At 32.9% G+C, this 27,011-nt stretch overlaps 3 protein-coding genes across 4 annotated transcripts in view; all 3 read left to right on the top strand.

Annotated features, from left to right (window-relative positions):
* LOC144836123 (prolow-density lipoprotein receptor-related protein 1-like) overlaps nucleotides 1-10,199 on the top strand; it is a 28,495-nt gene extending 18,296 nt beyond the window's left edge. The window contains exons 25-36 of the mRNA XM_078691323.1: nucleotides 96-224; nucleotides 538-673; nucleotides 777-950; nucleotides 1,342-1,562; nucleotides 1,830-2,018; nucleotides 2,689-2,820; nucleotides 3,095-3,214; nucleotides 3,479-3,527; nucleotides 3,748-3,818; nucleotides 7,671-7,761; nucleotides 8,048-8,114; nucleotides 8,268-10,199. Of these exons, the coding sequence (XP_078547449.1) occupies nucleotides 96-224; nucleotides 538-673; nucleotides 777-950; nucleotides 1,342-1,562; nucleotides 1,830-2,018; nucleotides 2,689-2,820; nucleotides 3,095-3,214; nucleotides 3,479-3,527; nucleotides 3,748-3,818; nucleotides 7,671-7,761; nucleotides 8,048-8,114; nucleotides 8,268-8,471 (1,583 nt within the window). The 3' untranslated portion in view covers nucleotides 8,472-10,199. The remainder of the gene's footprint in view (nucleotides 1-95; nucleotides 225-537; nucleotides 674-776; nucleotides 951-1,341; nucleotides 1,563-1,829; nucleotides 2,019-2,688; nucleotides 2,821-3,094; nucleotides 3,215-3,478; nucleotides 3,528-3,747; nucleotides 3,819-7,670; nucleotides 7,762-8,047; nucleotides 8,115-8,267) is intronic.
* A 389-nt stretch (nucleotides 10,200-10,588) lies between these two features.
* LOC144836161 (inversin-like) lies at nucleotides 10,589-21,618 on the top strand. 2 transcript variants are annotated; one of them, XM_078691394.1, is made up of 19 exons: nucleotides 10,589-10,695; nucleotides 12,771-12,957; nucleotides 14,382-14,548; nucleotides 14,684-14,857; nucleotides 15,172-15,237; nucleotides 15,414-15,518; nucleotides 15,686-15,784; nucleotides 15,986-16,168; nucleotides 16,537-16,708; nucleotides 16,960-17,015; nucleotides 17,129-17,228; nucleotides 17,539-17,590; nucleotides 17,732-17,909; nucleotides 18,232-18,456; nucleotides 18,626-18,717; nucleotides 18,825-19,331; nucleotides 19,458-19,789; nucleotides 20,211-20,345; nucleotides 20,742-21,618. In XM_078691394.1, exons 1-19 carry the CDS (start codon nucleotides 10,687-10,689, stop codon nucleotides 20,822-20,824), a joined length of 2,922 nt encoding a protein of 973 aa, XP_078547520.1. In that variant the 5' UTR covers nucleotides 10,589-10,686; the 3' UTR covers nucleotides 20,825-21,618. The 2 variants fall into 2 exon arrangements, with proteins under 2 accessions (XP_078547520.1, XP_078547510.1); XM_078691384.1 differs by lacking the exon at nucleotides 10,589-10,695 and adding an exon at nucleotides 12,168-12,378.
* Nucleotides 21,619-21,712: 94 nt separating this feature from the next.
* On the top strand, nucleotides 21,713-23,420 carry LOC144836272 (putative methyltransferase YdaC). The gene is made up of 4 exons (XM_078691531.1): nucleotides 21,713-21,762; nucleotides 22,111-22,185; nucleotides 22,375-22,513; nucleotides 22,758-23,420. Exons 2-4 carry the CDS (start codon nucleotides 22,114-22,116, stop codon nucleotides 23,195-23,197), a joined length of 651 nt encoding a protein of 216 aa, XP_078547657.1. The 5' UTR covers nucleotides 21,713-21,762; nucleotides 22,111-22,113; the 3' UTR covers nucleotides 23,198-23,420.
* Nucleotides 23,421-27,011: the final 3,591 nt, after the last annotated feature.

Below are 27,011 nucleotides of genomic sequence, written 5' to 3'. Positions count from 1 at the left end.
ACCTGTTTTGTTAACCATCCTCAGAACATCACGCCGTCATTGACTGGTTTCTGTTGACATATGCATTTACCTCACCTTATTGTTTTTTTTTTCAGATGGAAATGAATACCTTATCTTTTCTGATGGACCTACGATAAAACGCTACTATTTCTCAACTAAAAATGTTAATGTATTTGTAAAAGAACAAGGAAGAATTGAAGACTTGGATGTGGATGTTCAAAACAGTAGGTTGAAAATCATTGATATCACATGGATTTAATTTTACTGGGAAGAGGTGGGCATAAACTTTCAAAGCTGTCCACCCAGTATAAAGCTCTGTCTACACTATCATATTAGTTTGACAAAAAAAAGTGTGATGTGCTCAAGTATGGTAGTCATATGACATCATCATGTCTATATAAGGGCACATCACATGTTTGATAGTGTAGACAGAGCTTAACGCAAATTTCAATGAGTGGGTAGATGATGTAATTTCAATGGAAAATAAACCAGTGCATTAAATAAATTATAACAAATCATTATTCATTGTTAATTTAGATTACGTATACTGGATTGATTCTCAAGAATTTGAAATCAAACGAGCTGTATTAGGAGGTTCTAATGAGGGCGCTTTGCAAGAAATTCAGCGGGATTTAAAACAGCCAAGAGGAATAACATGTGATTGGGTTGCTGGGTTAGTATGACATTAAATAAATGACAATAATGCAAACAATGACATTTAGTGCAAAGAATGACATTTAGTAAAAAAAAAATGCCATTTTGAATATTTCCTTCAGAAACATATACTGGACTGACTGGGGAGATCAAAATCTGTTTGATGGACGTAGACGTCGTGCTTTGTCCTCTGACCCAAGTATCACTGTTGCTAATAGTGATGGACAAAATGCAAGAATTCTTATTGACAAAGATCTTGATAAACCTTTCTCTATTGTGGTGAATCCAGCCAAAGGGTAAGATAAACACTCAAGTTCATTTACTTATTTCAACCGAAGTTGAAATATCTCATTGAGATTTTTTGATTATAAATAAATATCTTTATGTCAAATGTAATAATTGTTTCTTAACAAAATGGAACCCTAACATCTCACTTTAGAGCAGGTTTTATACCATTATACCACAGTCATGTACAGTAAATCACAGATTTAAAATGGTTTATATATAAATCAATAACTTCATGTCATATGTAATAATTGAATCTTAACAAAAGGGAGCCCTCTAGCCTCTCATAGAGTAGGTTTATACCACAGTAGGCATGTACAGTAAATCACAGATTTGTAACCCACACTAACGATTCTTTCATACATCAAGCGCCCTCATAAAATATCATTATAATATTTGTAGATTGATATATTGGACTGATCAAGGAGAATTCCCAAAAATTGAAGTAGCTTGGATGACGGGAGAACATCGAGAAGAACTTGTAACCAGAGATCTCATTGAGCCTACTGGACTGACCATTGATTTTGCCAACTATCAGACTGTATATTTTGCTGACCGCAAGGAGAATTTGATTTTCTCAATGAACTTTGATGGTAGCAATCTCAGGGCTGTCAAAGGCGGAGGTGATTTTTTTTCAAAACTAAATTTGGGTAGAAAAAAGTGACAAGGTTTTCAGTAAATATTCTCAAATTCAACTTTCCAAATAATTTATTAAAAGTGACAAAGTCAAAATTAGTATATGATTATAACACATATAACTCCTAATGGTAGAAAATACCAGGATTTGTACCCCCAACGCTTCTTTATAACTTCTGTCCGTGTGGACATTGTAACTCCTCCTAGAACCACTAATTCACATACAACATTAAATTGTTTTTGTTTTTTTACAGAGTCGTTATTGAATCCATACCAAATAGAAGTATTTGGAAGTAACTTTTATTGGTCGACAAGTTCTACAAAAGATAACGGTAACATTTTAGTAGGAGACAAGATAAAGAGTAATGGAATGGAATCGTTAGTTTCTGATATTGGTCGACATGCTGCCCTGAAAATGTTCCACAGTGAAAGATATCCTCCATGTATGTACTGCTGTATATTGATTTCATTTCAAAACTTATTTGCATATTTTGAGTTCCCTTTCCATTCCATTTTGCCTAATTTTATATAGTAAAATTTATGAATATTTTACAAATAATTTTGTCAAATATATATATATATTTAATAGTGGTTGACTTTTTTTGCAACATGACAAGCCAAGTGTTGTGATTTGATTTGATACTAGACTAAATAGACACACAATAACTGGCTTGCACGTATTCCATGATATGATACATTTGGAATTGTTCTATTCAACATCTAACAAAACTTATATCCTGTATTTTCAGTTTCCAATCTATGTGACAGCCATCCCTGCAGCCCTATTCACATCTAACAAACCTTATATCCTGTATTTTCAGTTTCCAATCCATGTGACAACCATCCCTGCAGCCCTATTCAACATCTAACAAACCTTATATCCTGTATTTTCAGTTTCCAATCCATGTGACAACCATCCCTGCAGCCCTATTCAACATCTAACAAACCTTATATCCTGTATTTTCAGTTTCCAATCCATGTGACAACCATCCCTGCAGCCCTATTCAACATCTAACAAACCTTATATCCTCTATTTTCAGTTTCCAATCCATGTGACAACCATCCCTGCAGCCCTATTCAACATCTAACAAACCTTATATCCTGTATTTTCAGTTTCCAATCCATGTGACAACCATCCCTGCAGTCATCTTTGCCTCATCATTCCTAAAGGGAGTGATGACCTCGACTACCAATGTGCTTGCCCAGACGGCTATGGATTTATTGATGAAAAAACATGTCAGAAAGGTAATGTTATTTTTTTGCAATGAACACTTACAGACTGCTTAAGTTCTCATCTGAAGGGTGTGAGTTAAGAATGCAAAACAACTCTCTCAAGTTTGTCATCATAGCAAGCCTTTTCATAGAAGTCATTATTTTCAGGAAAACACAAACTAGTAAAAGTTATATTTGACTGTTTTGTGCAATAACACTGTGGTGGCATATCACTGTTAGTAATTTGTAATATTTATGTGTAGTGGGAGATGTAAATTTAATCAATTTGTATTTGTGATTTGCGTAGGATATTATGAATGCAATGGCCGACCTTGTTTGAATGGTGGAACGTGTACAGTAAGTGTGTCTGGATATACTTGCTTCTGCACCAACGACTTTGATGGTACCAATTGTGAACATAAAAAGGGTCAGTTTATATTTTATACAAATAACTTGATATTTTTATTGTTATTTGTTTAGTATTATGTTTTGTTTTTTTGTTTTGTATTTAAAAATGTATTAGTAGGTAATAGGTTATGATGTCTTCTGATCAAATGGTTTTTTTTCATGATTATTTGATTAAAAGACTGAACCCAGCGTGATGTGATTACAAAGCTGGCACCAAGCTACAGTACCATTATTATTATGTATTAAACATTAAACTTATACATATGCATTTTTTAATGTTTAGCATCATGTGATTGTGGCGATGGTGTTTGTACTGAAAACGGTTTCTGCAAGTAAGTTAAACCATGTTTTCTATGGAATTTCATTAAGTATGGTATTTGGTGAATATTAGTGAACTGACAATTCAAACAAGTTTACACTTATATATTTATTGGAGAAGTCTACTTGTAATAATTATAAAAGTACCCCGCACCCCTTCACTTCTATGATACACACTTATTTGGTATCAGATTTGAATAAATAGAAATAAATAAATATAAATCTCTTTTCTAGGTGTTCAGATGGATCTGAAAAGAGTTTTTGTTCTGCCCAATCAACAGGTGGTGAGGATGATGAAGTTTCTAGTAAGTTCAGCGAAAAATCATGATTTTGAAAAAAAATTAAAACTTATGTGAGCAGTTAAGTAAGAATTTTAAAATATGGAAACTGTTTATTTGGGATAATAAATTTAATTGAAAAAGCACAAGGGTAATCAACTTTTGTGTGTAAAGCTCTGTCTACACTATCAAACTGTTTGTGATGTACCCAAATATGGTAGTAATATGACATCATCGAGTCCATATATGGGCACATCACATTGTTTTGTCGCATAATGTTTGATAGTGTAGACAGACTTAAGACACTTCATTGAACCATGTATACTAATATACACATTCAATAGAATCCCACAAACATCAACATCTCTGTACATTCATATCTTTACACATTTGTTTGTTTTTCCAGATCTTGTACCGATTATGGCTAGTCTTTTAGCATTGTCAGTCATCATTATTGTCTGTACATTCATATCTTTACACATTTGTTTGTTTTCCAGATCTTGTACCGATTATGGCTGGTCTTTTAGCATTGTCAGTCATCATTATTGTCTGTACATTCATATCTTTACACATTTGTTTGTTTTCCAGATCTTGTACCGATTATGGCTAGTCTTTTAGCATTGTCAGTCATCATTATTGTCTGTACATTCATATCTTTACACATTTGTTTGTTTTCCAGATCTTGTACCTATTATGGCTGGTCTTTTAGCATTGTCAGTCATCATTATTGTCTGTACATTCATATCTTTACACATTCGTTTGTTTTTCAGATCTTGTACCTATTATGGCTGGTCTTTTAGCATTGTCAGTCATCATTATTGTCTGTACATTCATATCTTTACACATTTGTTTGTTTTTCCAGATCTTGTACCGATTATGGCTGGTCTTTTAGCATTGTCAGTCATCATTATTGTCTGTACATTCATATCTTTACACATTTGTTTGTTTTTCCAGATCTTGTACCGATTATGGCTAGTCTTTTAGCATTGTCAGTCATCATTATTGTCTGTACATTCATATCTTTACACATTTGTTTGTTTTTCCAGATCTTGTACCTATTATGGCTGGTCTTTTAGCATTGTCAGTCATCATTATTGTCTGTACATTCATATCTTTACACATTTGTTTGTTTTTCCAGATCTTGTACCGATTATGGCTGGTCTTTTAGCATTGTCAGTCATCATTATTGTCTGTACATTCATATCTTTACACATTTGTTTGTTTTCCAGATCTTGTACCGATTATGGCTGGTCTTTTAGCATTGTCAGTCATCATTATTGTCTGTACATTCATATCTTTACACATTTGTTTGTTTTCCAGATCTTGTACCGATTATGGCTGGTCTTTTAGCATTGTCAGTCATCATTATTGTCTGTACATTCATATCTTTACACATTTGTTTGTTTTTCAGATCTTGTACCTATTATGGCTGGTCTTTTAGCATTGTCAGTCATCATTATTGTCTGTACATTCATATCTTTACACATTTGTTTGTTTTCCAGATCTTGTACCTATTATGGCTGGTCTTTTAGCATTGTCAGTCATCATTATTGTCTGTACATTCATATCTTTACACATTCGTTTGTTTTTCCAGATCTTGTACCTATTATGGCTGGTCTTTTAGCATTGTCAGTCATCATTATTGTCTGTACATTCATATCTTTACACATTTGTTTGTTTTTCCAGATCTTGTACCTATTATGGCTGGTCTTTTAGCATTGTCAGTCATCATTATTGTCTGTACATTCATATCTTTACACATTTGTTTGTTTTTCCAGATCTTGTACCTATTATGGCTGGTCTTTTAGCATTGTCAGTCATCATTATTGTCTGTACATTCATATCTTTACACATTTGTTTGTTTTTCCAGATCTTGTACCGATTATGGCTGGTCTTTTAGCATTGTCAGTCATCATTATTGTCTGTACATTCATATCTTTACACATTTGTTTGTTTTCCAGATCTTGTACCGATTATGGCTGGTCTTTTAGCATTGTCAGTCATCATTATTGTCTGTACATTCATATCTTTACACATTTGTTTGTTTTTCAGATCTTGTACCTATTATGGCTGGTCTTTTAGCATTGTCAGTCATCATTATTGTCTGTACATTCATATCTTTACACATTTGTTTGTTTTTCCAGATCTTGTACCGATTATGGCTGGTCTTTTAGCATTGTCAGTCATCATTATTGTCTGTACATTCATATCTTTACACATTTGTTTGTTTTCCAGATCTTGTACCTATTATGGCTGGTCTTTTAGCATTGTCAGTCATCATTATTGTCTGTACATTCATATCTTTACACATTTGTTTGTTTTTCCAGATCTTGTACCTATTATGGCTGGTCTTTTAGCATTGTCAGTCATCATTATTGTCTGTACATTCATATCTTTACACATTTGTTTGTTTTCCAGATCTTGTACCGATTATGGCTGGTCTTTTAGCATTGTCAGTCATCATTATTGTCTGTACATTCATATCTTTACACATTTGTTTGTTTTTCAGATCTTGTACCTATTATGGCTGGTCTTTTAGCATTGTCAGTCATCATTATTGTCTGTACATTCATATCTTTACACATTTGTTTGTTTTCCAGATCTTGTACCTATTATGGCTGGTCTTTTAGCATTGTCAGTCATCATTATTGTCTGTACATTCATATCTTTACACATTTGTTTGTTTTTCCAGATCTTGTACCGATTATGGCTGGTCTTTTAGCATTGTCAGTCATCATTATTGTCTGTACATTCATATCTTTACACATTCGTTTGTTTTTCAGATCTTGTACCTATTATGGCTGGTCTTTTAGCATTGTCAGTCATCATTATTGTCTGTACATTCATATCTTTACACATTTGTTTGTTTTTCCAGATCTTGTACCGATTATGGCTGGTCTTTTAGCATTGTCAGTCATCATTATTGTCTGTACATTCATATCTTTACACATTTGTTTGTTTTTCCAGATCTTGTACCGATTATGGCTAGTCTTTTAGCATTGTCAGTCATCATTATTGTCTGTACATTCATATCTTTACACATTTGTTTGTTTTTCCAGATCTTGTACCTATTATGGCTGGTCTTTTAGCATTGTCAGTCATCATTATTGTCTGTACATTCATATCTTTACACATTTGTTTGTTTTTCCAGATCTTGTACCGATTATGGCTGGTCTTTTAGCATTGTCAGTCATCATTATTGTCTGTACATTCATATCTTTACACATTTGTTTGTTTTCCAGATCTTGTACCGATTATGGCTGGTCTTTTAGCATTGTCAGTCATCATTATTGTCTGTACATTCATATCTTTACACATTTGTTTGTTTTCCAGATCTTGTACCGATTATGGCTGGTCTTTTAGCATTGTCAGTCATCATTATTGTCTGTACATTCATATCTTTACACATTTGTTTGTTTTCCAGATCTTGTACCGATTATGGCTGGTCTTTTAGCATTGTCAGTCATCATTATTGTCTGTACATTCATATCTTTACACATTTGTTTGTTTTTCAGATCTTGTACCGATTATGGCTGGTCTTTTAGCATTGTCAGTCATCATTATTGTCTGTACATTCATATCTTTACACATTTGTTTGTTTTTCAGATCTTGTACCTATTATGGCTAGTCTTTTAGCATTGTCAGTCATCATTATTGTCTGTACATTCATATCTTTACACATTTGTTTGTTTTCCAGATCTTGTACCGATTATGGCTGGTCTTTTAGCATTGTCAGTCATCATTATTGTCTGTACATTCATATCTTTACACATTTGTTTGTTTTTCAGATCTTGTACCGATTATGGCTGGTCTTTTAGCATTGTCAGTCATCATTATTGTCTGTACATTCATATCTTTACACATTTGTTTGTTTTCCAGATCTTGTACCTATTATGGCTGGTCTTTTAGCATTGTCAGTCATCATTATTGTCTGTATAGTGTTATTTGTCCTACTCAGACTAAAAAGGAGGTTAGTACATTTTTTTTAATAAGGAAGTATTATTTTTAGTAATGATAGTTGTTACTCTGACTGTGGTATTGTATTATTAGTAATTTTTTCCTTTAAAAATACATATAATATATTTAAAATGCAAATTGCACATTTTTCTGGCTGTTTTACTTTATCGTTTTGATTTAGCTTTTTATTTATTTTTTTTGTATCACCATTGAGATCCAGCCACTGATACCCACAGCATTGTCATTCTTTCAGTAATTTGCCTTTGGATTTTAAAATGTATATATTCATTTATTTATAGGAAAAGAGAATCTACTGGTGCAGTATCCTACAGAACAGGACCAAATGTTGCAAATATTAATTCTGTGGTTAGTTTTAAAACTGCATATTTTTTATTTTACTTCTTCTATCATTTGCTAGAGGTCATTGGTACAATGTTGTAGAGAATCTATTTATATCTTTAAATCAGTTTACATGAAAATGTTACAGTTATTTTAATCAGAATTTGTTTATCTTTTTAGTCTGGTATTGAGGGTGATGTTGGAGTTGAGAATCCAGGCTATTCAACATTTGGAGCAATTGGAGGTGGTATGGATGAGAAGGTGCCAATTGATCAACTGGATGAGAAGTATGCTGGCTTACCACCGGATCTTATACATGTTGCCCTGGGTAACCAGCCCATGGATCCTCCTCCAGCCTACACCCCTGCATACACAGAGAATTAAAGCTGTAATCTGCCATACCATAATCTAATTTGTTTTACTGAATTCAAATTTCGAAATATCAATTTTTTTACTTTTTTACAAATAATATAAGTAAAGAGAATGATAATTACAAGAAACATTTATGATGAGATGAAAGGTACACGATCAACCAAATGTTAATAAACATATTTGTGGTTGATATACAGATTATACAATTCAATTATACTGTAAAATAAAATAAGAATATGGATAATAATAATAAAAATAATATATAATAATACTGAGCATTTATAAATTGTTTTTAAAATAAATAATAACCTAATAAGTTGAATTAATTACATAACATTTAAGGGGAAAAGGCTAATGAAAGAAGCTAGTAAAAATGTAGCTTGACAGAAAACAAAAATGTTATTAATAAAAAAATACTTTATTGAGTATGCTTATAAAAAAATCATATATTGGCTTATAATATAAATGTAGGCATGTTTTGTTATTGGTTCAGTCCATATTGCAGTCACTACTACAGTGAACTTGGTCCTACACACAATGTCTGATTGTCAGATGTATGAAACATTTTAGATGACCTAAGTTTTTTCTCGGAGGCTTACAGTTTTGAGTAGTTGGGTTTTGAAAGAGTTACTGTAAAGTTTTGAAAGCAAAAACATGCATTGAACATTAGATGACAATGATTATTTTTGTAAACATTATTGGTATAAGTATTGAATCATCAAACTTTAAATTGTGTACGCTGTACATTTGTTTAAATGTAATGTGTCATACAGTACCAATTTTAGTAAAATATTAGACAAAATGTACACATTACACAAAGTGAATTGATTCCACGTTTTAAGTGTCAAATCATGGAGCTATCAAATCATCTGCTTTTTAATACAATTATATTTTATATGTTTCCTTTTTGGTGCCCTTCATTTCTTTTTTTTTAGATATATGATTTTAAAATTTAAAGAGACCTTGTTTGATATAATGATAAAGGAATATGTTTAGATTTAAAATCCATATTTTTTATGTAGAGGATATATGTGATTTTATAGTATATTTTTTAGAGCTGGTCTCTTTATATTGAGTGATTTAAACGATGTTTAAAACAATTTACAATGCAAAAATGATCTATCATTTATCAAATAAATATAGATTTTATATGCATTTGTTTTAAAAAGATGATGAATTGGAAATGGGGAGTTGTACAAAAATTACAAATTAAGTTGTATACACTATTAAGAAAATTATATTATGTACACATGGTCAGTAGTGTTAAAAATGTGAAAAAAATATATTAATATATACTCAAAAATATTATAATAAATAAAAAATGCTGTGTACAAATATATTTCTATATATTAAAAAATATAGTAAAAATGATAAATTAAATAATGTTGTGTACAAAGTATTTCTATATCAAAAATATAGATAATGATAACTTTTCTGCCACTTTTGCAAACTGTTTAAAAAAGTGTTATTCATGATGTGAAATTACATTATAATTTCATGTAAATTGTGTAATTTTATGTAACTATAGTGCCTTAAATCGTATAAAAACATGAAAAAAATAATGAGAAAATGTGGTATGAGCAAGAATGTACACAATATCATTTAATAAAAATTCACATTCTAAATATGCAGTTAGCTTTCTTCCTACTAATGTTGTATAGACACAAAGAACAGACTACTTTTGTAACTTTTATGATATCTGATGATTTTATATTAAATATTTGTTTTGTATTGTTAGTACTTTTGATTTGTTTGAATTATCTGGTGTCTGTTTAAATGCATATTGTTAATAATGGTATAAAAGTCATAATTGCTGCTGTTGGCGCTTTCTGTACACCATACCTCATTCATCATGCTCTTTCAGCGTTTCATAATTTATTGGACGTCAACACTTTTATGTAGGTAAATTGTTTAATTCAAACGAAAAAAATAGATACAAAAACAAAACATTGTATATAATAGATATGATCTTAATTCATAATAGATATATCGAATTATGCTTTGTGTATTTTATAGATATTTTTGATTTTGTTGCCTTACATGAATTATTTATTTTATTTTAAAATGTTTGAAATGTACCTTTTAAATGAATGAACTACACTTAACAACAGCATACACATCGCGGATAAAAATTAATAATATTGAGCCTATTTCGTGATTTGTCGGTCAAATTACAGTTCTAGTATTACTGTTTAGTTTTCTACTATTATAATCATGACATCTACATATGAATAAGGTACGTATTTTTGTAAACCTGTGTTTAAGACTCCAGCAAGCGTATTAATTAGCTAGGCTTAGCCTAGACACCGAGGAGACTAGGCCTAGGCCTAGCCTAGCCTTAGTTAAAAGGGAGAGGGAGTGATGTGAGTGAGGCCCTGCCCTGCTGCTGTGTCTCTGTACTGGCTAGCCTACTGTAGTACTGGAGGCTAGTCCTAGACTGTAGCTCTGGTTGGGTGTAGGCCTAGTCTAGCTAGGTTCCATTGACTAAAATAGGCATACTACTGTTTAATGTTAATTTGTTATTTCCTTGCCTGGCCCTTCTTGTCACTTGTGCAATTAGGCCTAGGCTAAATTTGATTTGATCAAATTACACAGAACATTTAATCTCGTATGGATGGAAGGAGGCACTGAGGCTAAACCTGTTATAGGCGTAGGCCTATGCATACAATTTTAAATAATCCAAAATAAATTTAAAAAATAAAATGTTACTAATAATTATACAAAGAATACTTAACGATTTATGTTATCAGAGAGATAAGAAATTGGATGGCATGAACATAGTTACATTTGAAATTAATTTTTTGTCTGGTATTTTTGCGGTATTTTCATTTTTTATAAATTCAACCATCATCGTCATTCAGTCAATATTTCAATCATTTCAATACATTATACATCCACATTCAGTGGCTCTGATTCAGAGTAGTGTACTATGTACTGTATTCACAACATGCAGTATGCAGCCTAGCCTAAATGATGGTTTTGAGCATATGGACCCCCATGAGCATCATTGGGTTTTGTTTCTTCTACTGCTGTTCTTAACCTCCCATCACACTGCAAATAATGTGTAATTTCTGTTATTTATTATTCTTCTATTAAAGATGTATTGTCCCCCTGAAAAAATAATTTTGTTTAAATTCGTTTGTTGAATATACCATTTTAATGTCACCTAGTAGTTTTTTACTTTTACCTTAAAAAAACTGTAATTTAAAGCAAAAAAATAGTCAAATTGGCTGCCAGCCAATGGGTTTTTGGTTAAATTTTATTTTGTCATAAGTTTTTCATGTTTTTTTCTATGAAAGTGATTAACTTTGTTAAAACTACAAAATGGCATATTCAAAGTCTAATTTTATTAATCTTAATTTTTCAAGTTTTTGGGGAGACAATACATCTTTAATATTATTTATTTACAGTTGTATCATCTTCTTAGTTTTTTTCTTATTTATCTTTTTTTCTTCTTATTTAACTTTTTTTAAAGGTATATTCCTTCTCAGTAAATTTCAATATTATGTTAATGAATTTGATAAAGAAAAGAATAATAAAAGTAAATTTAGAACAATACCTGAAGATTATTCTGTTTATAATTGATAATTAATTCATATTCAAAGAAACTGTATGATTCAAGAGGTATTCATTAAAAAATCCAAACACCAACTGGTGTTCCTCTTTTGTTCCCTTTAATCTTTTGAACACATAAACCAGCAGCTTTAGAGCACAATGACTGATTCATTGAAGCATAATAAACAAGTATGGCTTAGATTGTGTAGAGCACCAATCTTGCATGATTAGTCATCAATCCCTGGTGGTAGTAGTATTCATTTGGTGTCGTCGGCTTCTGTCAGCTGCTGCTTTTCTTATTGTAGAACTATGTTTACTATGCTTACAATCACAAATGCTTGTCTGGTGTTTTCGTTGTTGTAGAGTAAGTATTGGAGTTGTTAATTAACAACTCCCTGTGATGTTATTACTGATTATTTATAACACATTTTGGAGTTCAGAGAATGTAATTAGTCTTTTTGATATACAGTACTTCTAAATTATTGTATTATTTTTATACCTTCCTGCTTATGGTGTACAGTAATACTGTAGAAATTAATTTACTCATGCTGGATGGATTCTTTCCTAGTCTGGGGTTGTCATTAGGCCATGTATTTTCAGACACTTTTGAAATGTTTCCAATAAAATGTTTTGAACTTGATGTTAGTTTCATTATCACTTCCTCATTCTTATAGTCTTACTGTGTTGTTTTTTTCAATATGTGAATAAGATCTTAGTTAATTATTAATGAAAAGTCTACAAAAATCTCATTTTCAGTCGAGGCGTGACCAGCCAATAATTGATGATTGTACTTTAGTAGAAGAATCACATGACACTGAGGATGTGACTGATAAGAACAGTGAAACCAGAGGTTCATCCTCATCCATTCATGCCGTCCCAACAACACAAATCCATGCTTCATCGTTGCTTGGAGATAAACAACTTCTTCAAAAGTTATTAGCAGGTAAGTTATCTTAATTCTCAGATAGGCGAACACAATCCAAGACCTTTATAACCGTCTTGGACACGTACTGTACCTTATCTCTTTATTTCAGATGTTCTGCGAAACAGATTAGATAATCATTATTATGTATTTTAAATGTTTTTACTGTAATTATTAAGTAAGAGATTTATCAATACATACACCGTTTTTGAACCAATTTAATCAAAAGAAAATTATAATCATAATGCTATATAAAAGAAAGTTTTTTTAGGATGCTACAGCGACACATTTTTTGTAAATTCAACCTGCTCAATTTTCAGCCAATTGTACTGAAAATCTCAATTTTCTTTCTATTGTGCAAAACAATTGATAGTAACAAACTCTCCTATTAAATCAATTTATCGTGCACAATATGCTAGTGCTTTAAACAAACCTTTACAATACTTTGTAGTCAATAGGCATACAAAATGATATCTCTCCCTTTCAGTATTGATGAATAGAAATTGTGTTTTGCTTTCTGCTCTTATAACTTTCAATACACTATTCAATACTATTATATAAAAGACTTGCTGAACAATTCATAGTGATGATTAGGTATAGGAAGGTACAGTATGAGGATCTAGAAAGCATCTATATGATTATTATAATATAAACAATTTTATACACTATTTTTCCTAGAATTTATTGAATAAAGGGTGGACATAATTTTGAAATCCCCCGAACCCCCTCCCTTCTTGAATCCAGGATTATATAAGGTTACAGTTGAAAAAAAAATGACCATATGACCTATTAAAAATATCTTTCCTGGTCATAAGTTTAGGAGTTGAGTACAATACATGTAGTCATTTGTCTCCCTAAACTGTAATAATATCATAATGTATCTTTTGATTAATAATAAAGTTGTTGTGTCTGTTCAGTTTATACTTGAATCTTGTTCAGTATCAAGTTGTTGTGTATTGTTACATTTCTTGTACAAGTTCAAGGATTTAGCTCTTTTCATTCAAGTCTTTAGACCTTTAGTTGTGATATTTACTTTCAATTGTAAAGAGCTCAGGATTTCATAACACTAAACAGTGTGTACTGTGTACATATAGTAGTGTACAGTATTATTCATATATTAAATATAAATGTAAAAGTATAGGATGTCTTTATTCCTTTTAACATTACATAAAAATAAAACAATGGAAGAGGAGTGGTGGGTGCACTGCTGTACTGTACCACTACTCTTTTATCACCAGGAATGGTTTAACCCTTCAACTCATTGTAAAGAGTACTCACTATATTATTCATAACATTACCAAATGTGGGAGTACTATTTTATTAATGGCCACAGTAATTGTATAATACATGTTGTAGTTTTACTGTACATTAGTCTGTGCTTTTTTACGGACTTAATGAATAGTTTCAAACCAGTGAAAAATTAATAAAATTTAAATTGTTTACAGAGTCAGCTGAACACATCGATCAAGGTGACCAGTTTGGTCGCACACCGTTGATGTTCTGTGTTATATCTGACCGGTCAGACTGTGCAGAGATTCTTATTAAAAATGGTGCGAAGGTGGACTGCAAGGACCATGGAGGGCGCACTGCCCTGCACTGGGCAGCTCATAAGGTAAATAGAGTAGGTGCACAATTACTGTAGGTAAAATCATAATAGTCAGTCACATCGCAAAAAAAATTAATTAGGGTGTAAATAAGACTGTAACTGCAAATATTTTAATACAGTCTCTGTATATTTATATTCCAGGGTAATTTTCGGTTCCTAAAGTTGTTGTTATCAAGAGGTTGTAGCTGGCGAGAACAAGATAACGAGGGCCAGGCAGCATTACATCTTATTACTAAACACAAGAACACAAAATGTCTAGGCTACTTAATGAAGTTTCTAGAGGCAGGAGATGTGGACTTACAGGACAAGGCTAATGTAAGAAATAAGTCTATAGTCAATCAGAATCTGAATAAAAATCCATGTACTGGTCCAAAATTGCACCACTGGGCTTGCCCAACTGTTTCAGAACACATTTTGTAATAGAAAACTATTTGGCCATATGAAACCTTTAGATTCAGAGAGTTTGGTATCCTTGTGAAAAAGTCTGGAGTATGTCATCATGTGAGAATAATGATTTACTGTGTTTCAAATTAATAGATACCCAAGTTCAACATAGTTTTTATATACAGTATTATTGAACTGACCTCTCTTTAAATATAAATTTGAAATATTATTATTCTTCTCCTCAGAGAACAGCATTGCACTGGAGTGCATCGTATGGAAATGAAGAAGCTATTAAAATGCTCATCAAATATGTAAGTACTGTACTTAGTATGTAGAACTATTGAATTTAAATCTTTGATTTTTTATGATATCTTTAAAATGCACTTTATATTTATAGTACACGTGTGATTATGTATCTTCTTTGCTCTGTTAAAATATAATCATAAAGAAATTATTAATGATGATGTTTTGATATTATTCTCTTTAGAATTCTAATATAGGTATACCAGATATTGAAGGTAAGACACCTCTTCACTGGGCTGCTAAAGCTGATAATGACCAAAGTGCTGTTAACTCCGTCCAACTTCTACTGGTAATTTATGATTTTTCTTTTACTTAATGTCACTAACGTAAGTTGTACGATAATAAAACTATTCTACCTTGGTGTTGTTGCATTTATATATAACCACGGCATTAATATAATACTAATTTTAGTTTATTGTGTATCAAATGGTAATTCTAAAATGTATATCTTGATAGGAAAGAGAAGCTAGTGTGATAAACTGGCAAGATTATGAAGGTAGAACTGCCTTGCACTTGGCAGTGGCTGATGGCAGTGAGACCATTGTTCAAATCCTGGTAAGAGTCATGTCAAATCAAAAGAAATTAAGAGTACTTATTTTGAGTACAGTAATTTTTAATCAAAACAATGCATGTTGGTATATGACAAAACATGGGTTATGTAGTAAGTCTCTTGCTCCAATCAAAGATTTTATACTTGAAAAGGTATGCTAATTTTGTATAGTCTTGTGCTGAAAATATATTTATTTTAACCTATAGATTGATGTTGAATCTAGCAACGTATCAGCTCTTGATAATATGTTCAGAACACCACTACATTGGGCCGCTGTTTTAGGACATACAAAGATTGTTACAATGCTTTTAGATCATAAAGCGCCCTCTACAAGCTCTGATGCCAATGGTGCTACGCCTCTTCATTATGCTGCTCAAAATAACTTTGCAGTAAGTCTGATAATAATAATAATAAAGATGATTGAGTTGTGTTGGTCTAAAGTATATAAAATATAACATGTGTAAAAGTACATACTTGGCATTTCAGGGAATACAGCCACTGGCCATGTGCCAACTGTCGACCTACTACACTATAACCTCTCCTTCTGGACACCCCTTTTAAAATGATACTTTGTTTGGTCCTAAATATTCCCCTTTGTAGGGATTCTACTGTATGTACACTCAGCAGAGTCAAATGCTTATAGTTCATGAGTAAACCTCACATGCAAGGAGACTGAAAGAATAAAGTTCATACTATTAAATTTTGGTGACATACAATATTTTGAATGTTTCATACTACTAAATGACTTTATTTTCAGGAAACAGTAAAAGCATTTCTTGAACATGACAGTGCAAATGATGACCCTGACTTAGAGGGTAGAACAGCAATCATGTGGGCTGCAGGTAAAGGCGCTGATGATGTCATCAAAACCATTGTGGAATGTGGTCCTGATAATGCTATACATGCTACAGATAAAAACGGTGCTACAGGTAAGGAGAAAAAAAGTGTGATGTACCCAAATATGGATGTGATGTGATGTCATTTTGTCCATATATGAGCACATCAAGTGTTTTCGTCACATAAAGTTTGATAGTGTAGACAGAGCTTTAGCTACTGTTAGACAACACATTCTGCTATTCGTCTCCAGTTATTTTTGGATCTCTCACTCTCTCGCCATTCTTAAAAATGTGTAATTTAGTATTTTTCTAACAAGTCAATAATATTATTATTTTATTTACAGCCCTGCACGCTGCTGCCATGTCTGGTCATGCAAGTTCTATTCAGATTTTACTAGATGTGAGTTTGTTTTATTTTAGAATTTAATCTAAGCCTAAATTTCTGACCTTTATAAAGGTTAAATAGATAAGAGCTTACAAAATAATATATAAAGTATTGGTGTTATTTTGCAGTATAATGCTAAGGTGGATGCTGAGGATCTATTAAAACATACACCTTTGTTTAGAGCAGCAGAACTTGGCCATTTAGAGGTGGTAAAAACACTCATACTTGGTAAGTAGACAGTTTGTTTTGATGCCACAAATTATTTCCTGCAAAAGCAAAGCTTCACTGCTTCATACCTGCCAACCATACCAATTCAATAACTGGGCTATCTTTTTCCTATCACCTATGTACAGAGCAGACTGTTCCTACTTCATGTTTTTTTTATGATGAATTTTCTATATATGACTTTACAGTATGAAGGTGAAATCTCAGTATATATGCATGTAATTCTGTCTAGTTCTTTAATTCACTTTGTCTCTAGGCATTTTTGAGTTGCTAATGTTAATTCTAATTAATAATATTTTTTAACTTTTTATAGGTGGTGCAAATGTTGAGGTTGTTGATCTAGATGGACATTCTCCATTACACTGGTAAGGAACACCATTATTGTTACTGAAATTCAAACATCTGCAAATTTGGTTGTCCATATTTTCCTTTTCTTATTTATAGGAAATGCTTTAATATTCAGAATAATTCACATTTTGACAATTAACCCTTGACCTTTACCATAGGGCCGCACTTGGTGGACATGCCTGTATATGTGACCTACTTATGAGACATGACATATCACCAGATTTCCCTGAGTTTGCTGGTAGAACTCCTCTGCAGTGTGCTGCCTATGGTGGTTTCATTAACTGTATGTCACTGTTAATGGAGAAGGGAGCTGACCCAGATCTCAAAGATCATGAGGTTTGTTTTCAAATATAGTTCATTAATTTATATAAGAACTTTTAAAACGTACTCCAACATTATTTTATTAATTTTGTCAACAATCAAACACCAAATTTATTGTGCAAAAAGCTGATTTTTTTTTTAAATACATGCACAGTAGTATCCCAAATTGTTGAATATTCCCAGGTTGTTTAGATTTACATATCAAACTTCTAGTCTGAGCATAGATTCCCTAGTTCATTTACTTCTTACTGTCGGACTAGGATCAGTTAAATCTTTAAATATACTGCAACGGCATCAGCCAATTGATCTAAAGTAGCACGTTTGCATTTGTTTTCAGGGGATGACAGCATTACATTGGGCCTGCAGCTCAGGAAGTCTAGATGCTGTTAAATTACTTATTGAAAATGGTGCTTTTCCTAACCATATGGAATTCAACGAAGACCGCTTTACTCCGTTGGACCATGCCCTCCTGAATGACTTCCATGATGTTGCGCAATACATGATTGAACAAGACGCTTTGTCAATAACTGGAATTAGGGATATTGCTTCTATTAAGATACAGGTAATTTATGAAGCTCTGTCTACACCATCATCAACAATGTGACAACAAAAGTGATGTGCCCCTATATGGACATGATGATGTCATATCAATACCATATTTATCACTACCATATTTGAGCACATAGAATTTAAACAATTGATAAAAAATCATTTTCCATCTCATTTTCCAGGCTTACTTCCGTGGATATTGTGTTAGAAAGACATTTTTACAGCAGAAATCCTTACTAATGAAACATGAGCAACTAAGGAGAGATGCAGCAAAGTAAGTAACTTATTTGAGTTTGAATGAATTTAGCAGATACTAATTCATTGTTACAAAAAATGGCAACATTAAAGTATTTATCTAAAATTGTTTATTACATTTTACAGAAAAAAGGAAGAAGAGTCAAAGAAAATTGAAGATGGGGCAAAGAAAAATACAGATTTATCCAAAGATGATGGTTTTAATTTAAAATTAACTGATAATAAAGAAAATGATCTAAGTAAAGCTAGATCAGTAAACTCTGTGTACATGGAAACTGATGAACAAACAATTAATGAAAACGGGCAAGTGACAAATTCACAAGATATCTGCAACTCATCCGTTAGTATTGATGAACCTCTACCGCCCTCTTCTCCTTCCCTATCGACCAATCAGACTGATTCACTCACCTCGTCTATTAGTGGCCCTCTTGTCAATACTAATGTGAACAATTGCAACAGTAATGTGTTAGTAAATTCAACAGTAAAAGATGAAAGAAATGTAGTGAAACAAGAACAAAATACCAAAGAAGAGAGCGTAGTTGATAAAACAGTTGTGGATAAGGAACGTAGACGATTAATGTACTGGAGGAAACGAAATACTGCAGCACAAACAATTCAAAGAGTGTGGAGAAGGTATGATTCATTTATTAGTGTAAAAGAGTTTTATTAAAAAGTAGTATGATTAAACAATGTTTAATAATAAAATAAATGATCAAAAGTAGTTTATTATAACTGAAATTTGTTGCTCACTTGTTTCAGACATGTTCAGGGTAACAAACACTTAATTGTAGCCATTGAGGAAGCAGTAGAACGAAGAAAACTAGGCCGAGAGGAAGACACTTGGGAAAGACAGGTTGCCGCCTGCACCATCCAGTTAGCATGGCGCAGCTACTTCCGTAAGAAGATCTTAAAGGAATTAGGAGGTCAGAGACGTGTGATTCACACGTGGGACCCAGAAGTGCTTGCTATGAGGCAGGCTATTGCTATGCAGAAGATCTACTCTCAACCAATGGCAGCTGGTGAATGGAAGCCAGGCCCAAGAAGAAAAACTGTACGACCAAATTATATGAAATATGTACCCTCTCCTGCAGGTAATCAAGAAAACCATACATTTATCTTAAGCTCAGTCTACACTATCAAACTAGTTTGACAAAAAAGTGTGATGTGCCCAAATATGGTAGTGATATGCCCAAATATGGTAGTGATATGACATCCATATGTCCATTATTATTTTTTGTCAAATAAAATTTGATAGTGTAGATGGAGCTTTACATTGTGCTACAATACAAGCCTAGTATGTGATGTCAGTGTATCCCCAATGTATTGTTGACCTTGCCAAAGTTCATAAATCATCAAATCATAAATTCTATTGACATTGAAGCAGCCTTGACATGTTGTTATCAACAATAATAATTAATTTATTTCACTATATTTCAAGAGAGTGTCCCAGATTGTATAGGACCCTGTACTGGTAATTAATTAATTGTAATTAAATGTTTTTATTTTCTGTAGCTTTATCATTTAATTTTGCTGTTGATCAGTATCAGCCATACAGCAGAAGGAGTTCCACTTATTCTTCATTAACTCTTCCAAATCTTAGCAGATCATCTCAGGGAATCTTTGAAGATTTGGATGACTTTATATTTGGTAAGAATTAATGTGGACATTTGTACAGCACAGCTGGTAATGGTCACCTCTTGCCAACCTTTTAAGGTGTGCTTATGTTGACATGGAACTAAAATCAACTGTGCCGACATTAGTGCTCCGAGCAACTGACAGGCACACAAAAAATGTTGATATAATCTTCTTTCCATACATCTACAGTTCAATTTCGTACAGTTGCTTGAAAGGTGATTTATGTTGAGTTTTGTGAGGCTGAGGCCCCTGGGTAATGCCACTGGTTCAATGTTGACATAAGCTTGCCTTTAGATAACAATTAAGTACCATTGCTATTACAGTATAAACTGTTCTTTAAGAAGTAAGCATTCAATGTAAACTGATTATTTTATTTGCTAAGCTGTAGAATTTCTCTTATGTCACCAGATGCTGACATGCAAAGTGTCCATTTATCAGATGATGGCCGGGGATCAATAGCAAGTCACTATTCCTACAATTTATACAGATAGAACAAAAGAATATGGTAGTCACTTTTACTGCAGTGATCTAGAAATTACATTGAGGGTACAACAGTCAGTATGGAGAATATGCAAAAACAGGTTATCCAAGAAGCTAAGTCAGAAAATACATGCTTAAGAGGGGCTAAAGAAACCAGTTTATAACTATAATGAGATCTTGGCAGGGTTATCAAAGGTAAAAACTGCCAACTAAGTGTTACCAGACTGTGTGGACAAACCTAATAACACCATGTCCCACGTGGCAAAATGGAGCAGTGGTTGTCCAATTTATCCCTAATGTGTCTTTCTTTTTTATATGATGAACAAAGTGGATTAGTGGTGAAATTTCCTGTTTCAATCAAATACTGCAGATATTTATTTATTGATAGTGTAAATACAGATCATTTATTTTTTAACATTTATTTAAACTTAGTATAACTATTGTGTTTTAAACAGATATATAATCTGTAACAACATATAATACTTATATGTTGATAAGTGATAATTTCAAGATATGTGGGATGTGACATATTTTTTAATGCTCAATTATAAATTAGTGTTAATACTTATTATAAGATGGAATAGTATAATTATATAGGATAAAAAAGATTAATGAATTGTGGGAAGTGTCCATAATTGTGTTTTCAAATAGAAGACAGCAGTAATTTACTGAAACTCAGTAGTATTACTATATAGCTATTTACTTTATTATGAAATCATGCATAAGATCGAACACCTGAAAAATATTATTATTTTTGTATTTTGTTTTATTGGAAATAAACTTTTCTAAAGAACTTGTATAGTAACATATGTAAAGCGTGTAGTGTTTTGGAACCTTCTGATACACTATTAAAGGCACTAACGACGTTCCATAGTAACAGCTGCTCTTTTGGCCTCCAAACGGTAGAGGGCGATATGGCGGTGTGTATTTACTGCAGAAAAGTGTTGTGGTAAGTACCGTAAATTTGTATTTTTTATGGCCTTGTATAGGGTAGTAAGTTGTAGTAGTTTACAATGATAGATAAACATTGCATAATGACTAAAGTAAAAGTACTGTAGGTATTCTACTACAGTGACTACAGAGTATGCCTGCTAAACTACCATGTAGGCCAAAACAAAACTGGCAGTTAGAGCGTAATAAAACCCTCATGGATGTTGGGTGTGATGGACACTTTGGAACTGGAACATAGGCCTACTAGATGGAAACGGAAATGGTATCTGTTGTCCTATGAAACGTCAAATAAAACATCTATTTACTTACTGTATAAGGTTAGAATATTTTTCATTTTTTTATTTAGATCATGGGCTTGACAGATGTTATTGCAGACAATTTAAGAAAACCTGGTAGTGGAATAACAGGATGGATCATATCGGTATGTTCATTTCAACCGTTTGCAACCGGCTATTTCTAAGGTCAAGGTCAAATTTGGCCACAGACCACCATCAACATTTTTGATAATGATAAATTATAAAATTGATACAAAATTGTATTATGTATTAATTGTTTTAATGCATTATCATGTGACATATTCTGCAACAATTTTTTTTTTCAATTGTGACAGAAACTTTTGAAGAAGAAGAATAGTGATGTGATAACGCATGCTGTTGGGGCGTCCAGCATTGAAGCTGATCACCATGTGTTAGAAGTAGGCTTTGGACCAGGGATAGGCATGGCTGCTGTTGCTGATATTATTAAAACAGGTATCTTGTAGTATTGATTGTGTAAAGCTTTGTCTACATTATCAAACTTTATGCAACAAAAAAATGTGCCAATATATGGACACGATGATATGTCAAATACTATATTTGGCCACATTGCACTATTTTCATAGTGTATATAGAGGTTAAGTTCCTTCGTGGTAACTCTCGAACTGTAATCCTAATAATTGAACTGATCTGAAACAATTTTGTGCATTTTTTAATTTAATTTGTCATTTTGGAATAGGAAGTGGAAAAGTTTATGGTGTAGACTTTTCACAGTCAATGGTTGAAGAAGCAACCAATCGGCTGTCAGAAGAGATAAAACGAGGCAAAGCTGAGGTACAATTTGGTGATGTGGCTTCACTACCGTTTCAAGATGGCTCAATGCACAGAATTCTTCACACAAATTGTTATTATTTTTGGCCTGACATGAACGCTGCAACAAAAGAACTTTACCGTGTGCTTAAGCCTGGTGGTTTAATGATAACTACGTTTGTTTATGAACGCTTAGTTACGGCTGAAGCGAGAGGATTTTTACCTCCAGGAGTTTGGAAACCAGAGCGATATATGGATGGATTAAATCAGGCAGGCTTTCAGAATGTGGAAAGGAAATCTGAACTTGGCAGAGATAAAAAGACACATTTTGATGTAATTTATGCTTATAAAAATAATGATAAAATATAAATTTGTTTTAATGAATCTCAATGGTATATAATTTAATTTTTTTAGGAATTCTTCATGAATATATTATATTTGATTATAATATAAATGTATGTTTATTTATAAAACATATCCTTCAGAAGATAATATTGGTTGACCCAAACATTTAATTTGTAAATAATTTTATTGATGCTGTATAAAATGATATTCAGCAATCCAATTAAGTCAGATAATTCACATAAACATTCTAAGTCATGTTTATATTTTAAATTAAAAATGAATGATGAAAATACGGATTGTGAAATGTATTATTATTGCATTTTTGGCGTTTCATCGGAGTTATTATAGAGGGCAGTCTTTAAAAGTCCGCGAAATTGGGAGGTATATTCAGAGCGTCATTCTGACGATGGAACATTTTCTACTTCCCTACGGAGCGCCATTTATGCCTTTATTTACTTCAGAAATAGAAATAGTACTACGGTAACTTGTCCAGTCACTGAATTGTAATATATTTTGTATGTTAATACACTGTGCTCAATTGAACCCAATTTGCCAGGAGAGCACAGTGTGGTATATAGAAAATTTTAAGTTTTAATAAATTTAAGAAAAAAAAATCCTTTGTTGATATAAAGTTTGCGGTACACCATGTATATTAGTTCTGAAAAGAACTGTTGAGTTTCTCGACGTTTCGATCAATATGCTTTGATCGTCCTCAGTCCTCCTAATATCCTTTGTGTTTCCTTTAGCAAAGTCAAAAAGTTAAAATGTTGATGTTGTTAATTTTTACATTAGAAGATTGTTCAAATCATGTAAATAAAACATTTTCCGGATGAGAACCTATCAGCTCCCCTCTTTTAGTTTGCAAAAGTAATCTCGAAAAGAACTTCATGTGGAAAAGAAGCCCACCCAAGAGTACCAAAAATGAAGGAGCACATGAGCTTCTTTTCGAGGATTTGTGGTAGTCTATTTAATGGAAAATAATGCCATGCAACTTTGTTTCTGATTTTAAAAAAGGTCCTGACATTTACAACCCTCAAAATATCTCTCTTTTAAAATAAAAGAAAAACAATATTCACTATTTTATTTATTTATTTATTTATTTTTTATTTTTTTTTTTTTTATTTAAAAAAAAAAATATTCGTAGAGGTTCGAACCCAATCTACTAGAACTGAGAGCACCCAAACCTGAGCATTACCCGTTAAGCCACAAAGTAGTACATGCCTGAACAGCTGATAATAGTCTATTTATACGTATATTACGTAATTCAACACTTCGTCATAAATATCCTATTAATCTTGTTAAAACCAAAATGATCAGTTAGCTCAGTCGCCTGAGCGTCGTGTTGACAACACGTATGTCGTGGGTTCGATTCCCACGCTGGTCGGTGGAATAGAGTTAAAGGTATGCGACCACTGTGTTTGGGGTTCACAGATTATACGTCCCCCTTTCCACCACACATCATGAGGCGACAACATCAATGCATCTGGTGATGTGCTGGGAACGACCCCAAAAGGCTGTGGCAGGGCCTTAGTGCTGAGGCAGGGAGAGCACATTTAACATCTTTTTTTTTATTTAATTTTTTTTTTCAACCTGTATTCGATCTCGTAAATTTTATGTTTGCCGCCCTCAATTTAAAAAGAAATTGAATTTATTATTTTCATCGCAGGTGTACGAAACGGTTTGGTATGCCGTGCTATGTTATGCAATGGTTGTGCAGGTGCAGTGGGAAAGATGCTATTGTTAGTCATTCGCGGTCAACACGCCACACTGTTAAATTTTGATTTTGTTAATCAATGTTGCTACATTGGTAGCGAAAACGTCCGATTCATGCAAGATATTCTATTGTAAAATGTTATGAATAAACTTTGATGGTAGTTGCTATGTATGGCCGCACCGTCCCCAGAATAAACATGTTTTAAACAGATAGTTTGTCTTCGATGGTTCTTGTATGGAGATAATGGAGAGTAAAATAAGATCAAATATGGAACATTGGCAAAGATGCCGATTTTTAGACCAATTTCGAAGCTTAGACTAATTCCGCCGCCGGATAGGCCTTATACGAAGTCGATTTTTAAAGTAGAAAACCCCACCTAAAATTTTAAAGTCGCGTCTGGATAGTTGAAATTTTAACATTATCATAATTATCATATGTGATTATGTATAGTTATAAGTATAAGTGCAATTCTTGGCTCTATTTTCATTATTAGCTCTGCCCCAACCATGGTGGGCTAGTACTGGAGACTTAATATTTAATTTCATATGTTAATGAATTATAGGAGCACTTTCCGATGACAAGCTCTATTGTCCCTGGTGAATCTTATTAATAGTTTGTTTCATATAATTTAAAATCATGTAAAGTGCCATTTTTTGGGGGCGGGAACCTATGCAGCTCTATTTTTCAAAATTATCTTTGCTCGGCCCCAAACATGGTGGGGTACTGAAGAGTCTTATACCATGTTTAAAAAAATAATAGATGTCATTTCCGGAGACCTTGCAGCTCTATTTTAACCAGTTTGGTATGCCGTGCGTTGTTATGCAAATGAGTTTGTGCAGGTGTATTATGGGCAAGATGGTATGTTAGTCATTCGCGGTCAACACGCCACACTGTTAAATTTTGATGTTGTTAATCTTTACATTAGAAGATTGTTCAAATCATGTAAATAAAACATTTTCCGGCCGGGAACCTATCAGCTCCCCTCTTTTAGTTTGCAAAAGTAATCTCGAAAAGAATGGATGGAAAATAATGCCATGCAACTTTGTTTCTGATTTTAAAAAAGGTCCACTTGTTTAGGCCTGACATTTACAACCCTCAAAATATCTCTCTTTCAAAATAAAAGAAAAAACAATATTAATTATTTTCAAAAAAAAAAAAAAAAAAAAAAATCCGTGGAGGTTCGAACCCAATCTACTAGAACTGAGAGCACCCAAACCTGAGCATTACCCGTTAAGCCACAAAGTAGTACATGCCTGAACAGCTGATAATAGTCTATTTATACGTATATTACGTAATTCAACACTACGTCATAAATATCCTATTAATCTTGTTAAAACCAAAATGATCAGTTAGCTCAGTCGCCTGAGCGTCGTGTTGACAACACGTATGTCGTGGGTTCGATTCCCACGCTGGTCGGTGGAATAGAGTTAAAGGTATGCGACCACTGTGTTTGGGGTTCACAGATTATACGTCCCCCTTTCCACCACACATCATGAGGCGACAACATCAATGCATCTGGTGATGTGCTGGGAACGACCCCAAAAGGCTGTGGCAGGGCCTTAGTGCTGAGGCAGGGAGAGCACATTTAACATCTTTTTTTTTATTTAATTTTTTTTTTCAACCTGTATTCGATCTCGTAAATTTTATGTTTGCCGCCCTCAATTTAAAAAGAAATTGAATTTATTATTTTCATCGCAGGTGTACGAAACGGTTTGGTATGCCGTGCTATGTTATGCAATGGTTGTGCAGGTGCAGTGGGAAAGATGCTATTGTTAGTCATTCGCGGTCAACACGCCACACTGTTAAATTTTGATTTTGTTAATCAATGTTGCTACATTGGTAGCGAAAACGTCCGATTCATGCAAGATATTCTATTGTAAAATGTTATGAATAAACTTTGATGGTAGTTGCTATGTATGGCCGCACCGTCCCCAGAATAAACATGTTTTAAACAGATAGTTTGTCTTCGATGGTTCTTGTATGGAGATAATGGAGAGTAAAATAAGATCAAATATGGAACATTGGCAAAGATGCCGATTTTTAGACCAATTTCGAAGCTTAGACTAATTCCGCCGCCGGGTAGGCTTTATACGAAGTCGATTTTTAAAGTAGAAAACCCCACCT

This window comes from Antedon bifida, chromosome 1, assembly GCF_963402885.1.
Source record: "Antedon bifida chromosome 1, ecAntBifi1.1, whole genome shotgun sequence".
Classification (NCBI taxonomy): Eukaryota; Metazoa; Echinodermata; class Crinoidea; order Comatulida; family Antedonidae; genus Antedon; species Antedon bifida.
Note: the sequence above shows the minus strand (reverse complement) of the source record. Positions and strands in the feature narration are given on the sequence as shown.

What these genes read in the sequence shown, in the direction of transcription:
- LOC144836161 (XM_078691384.1), top strand. Translation starts at nt 12,238, where the DNA reads ATGATTAGTCATCAATCCCTGGTGGTAGTAGTATTCATTTGGTGTCGT. An exon ending in ACTTACAGGACAAGGCTAAT is followed by an intron (nt 14,858 to 15,171) that starts GTAAGAAATAAG and finishes TCTTCTCCTCAG; the next exon opens with AGAACAGCATTGCACTGGAG. An exon ending in AGATAAAAACGGTGCTACAG is followed by an intron (nt 16,709 to 16,959) that starts GTAAGGAGAAAA and finishes TTTTATTTACAG; the next exon opens with CCCTGCACGCTGCTGCCATG.
- LOC144836272 (XM_078691531.1), top strand. Translation starts at nt 22,114, where the DNA reads ATGGGCTTGACAGATGTTATTGCAGACAATTTAAGAAAACCTGGTAGT. An exon ending in TAACAGGATGGATCATATCG is followed by an intron (nt 22,186 to 22,374) that starts GTATGTTCATTT and finishes CAATTGTGACAG; the next exon opens with AAACTTTTGAAGAAGAAGAA. An exon ending in TGCTGATATTATTAAAACAG is followed by an intron (nt 22,514 to 22,757) that starts GTATCTTGTAGT and finishes ATTTTGGAATAG; the next exon opens with GAAGTGGAAAAGTTTATGGT.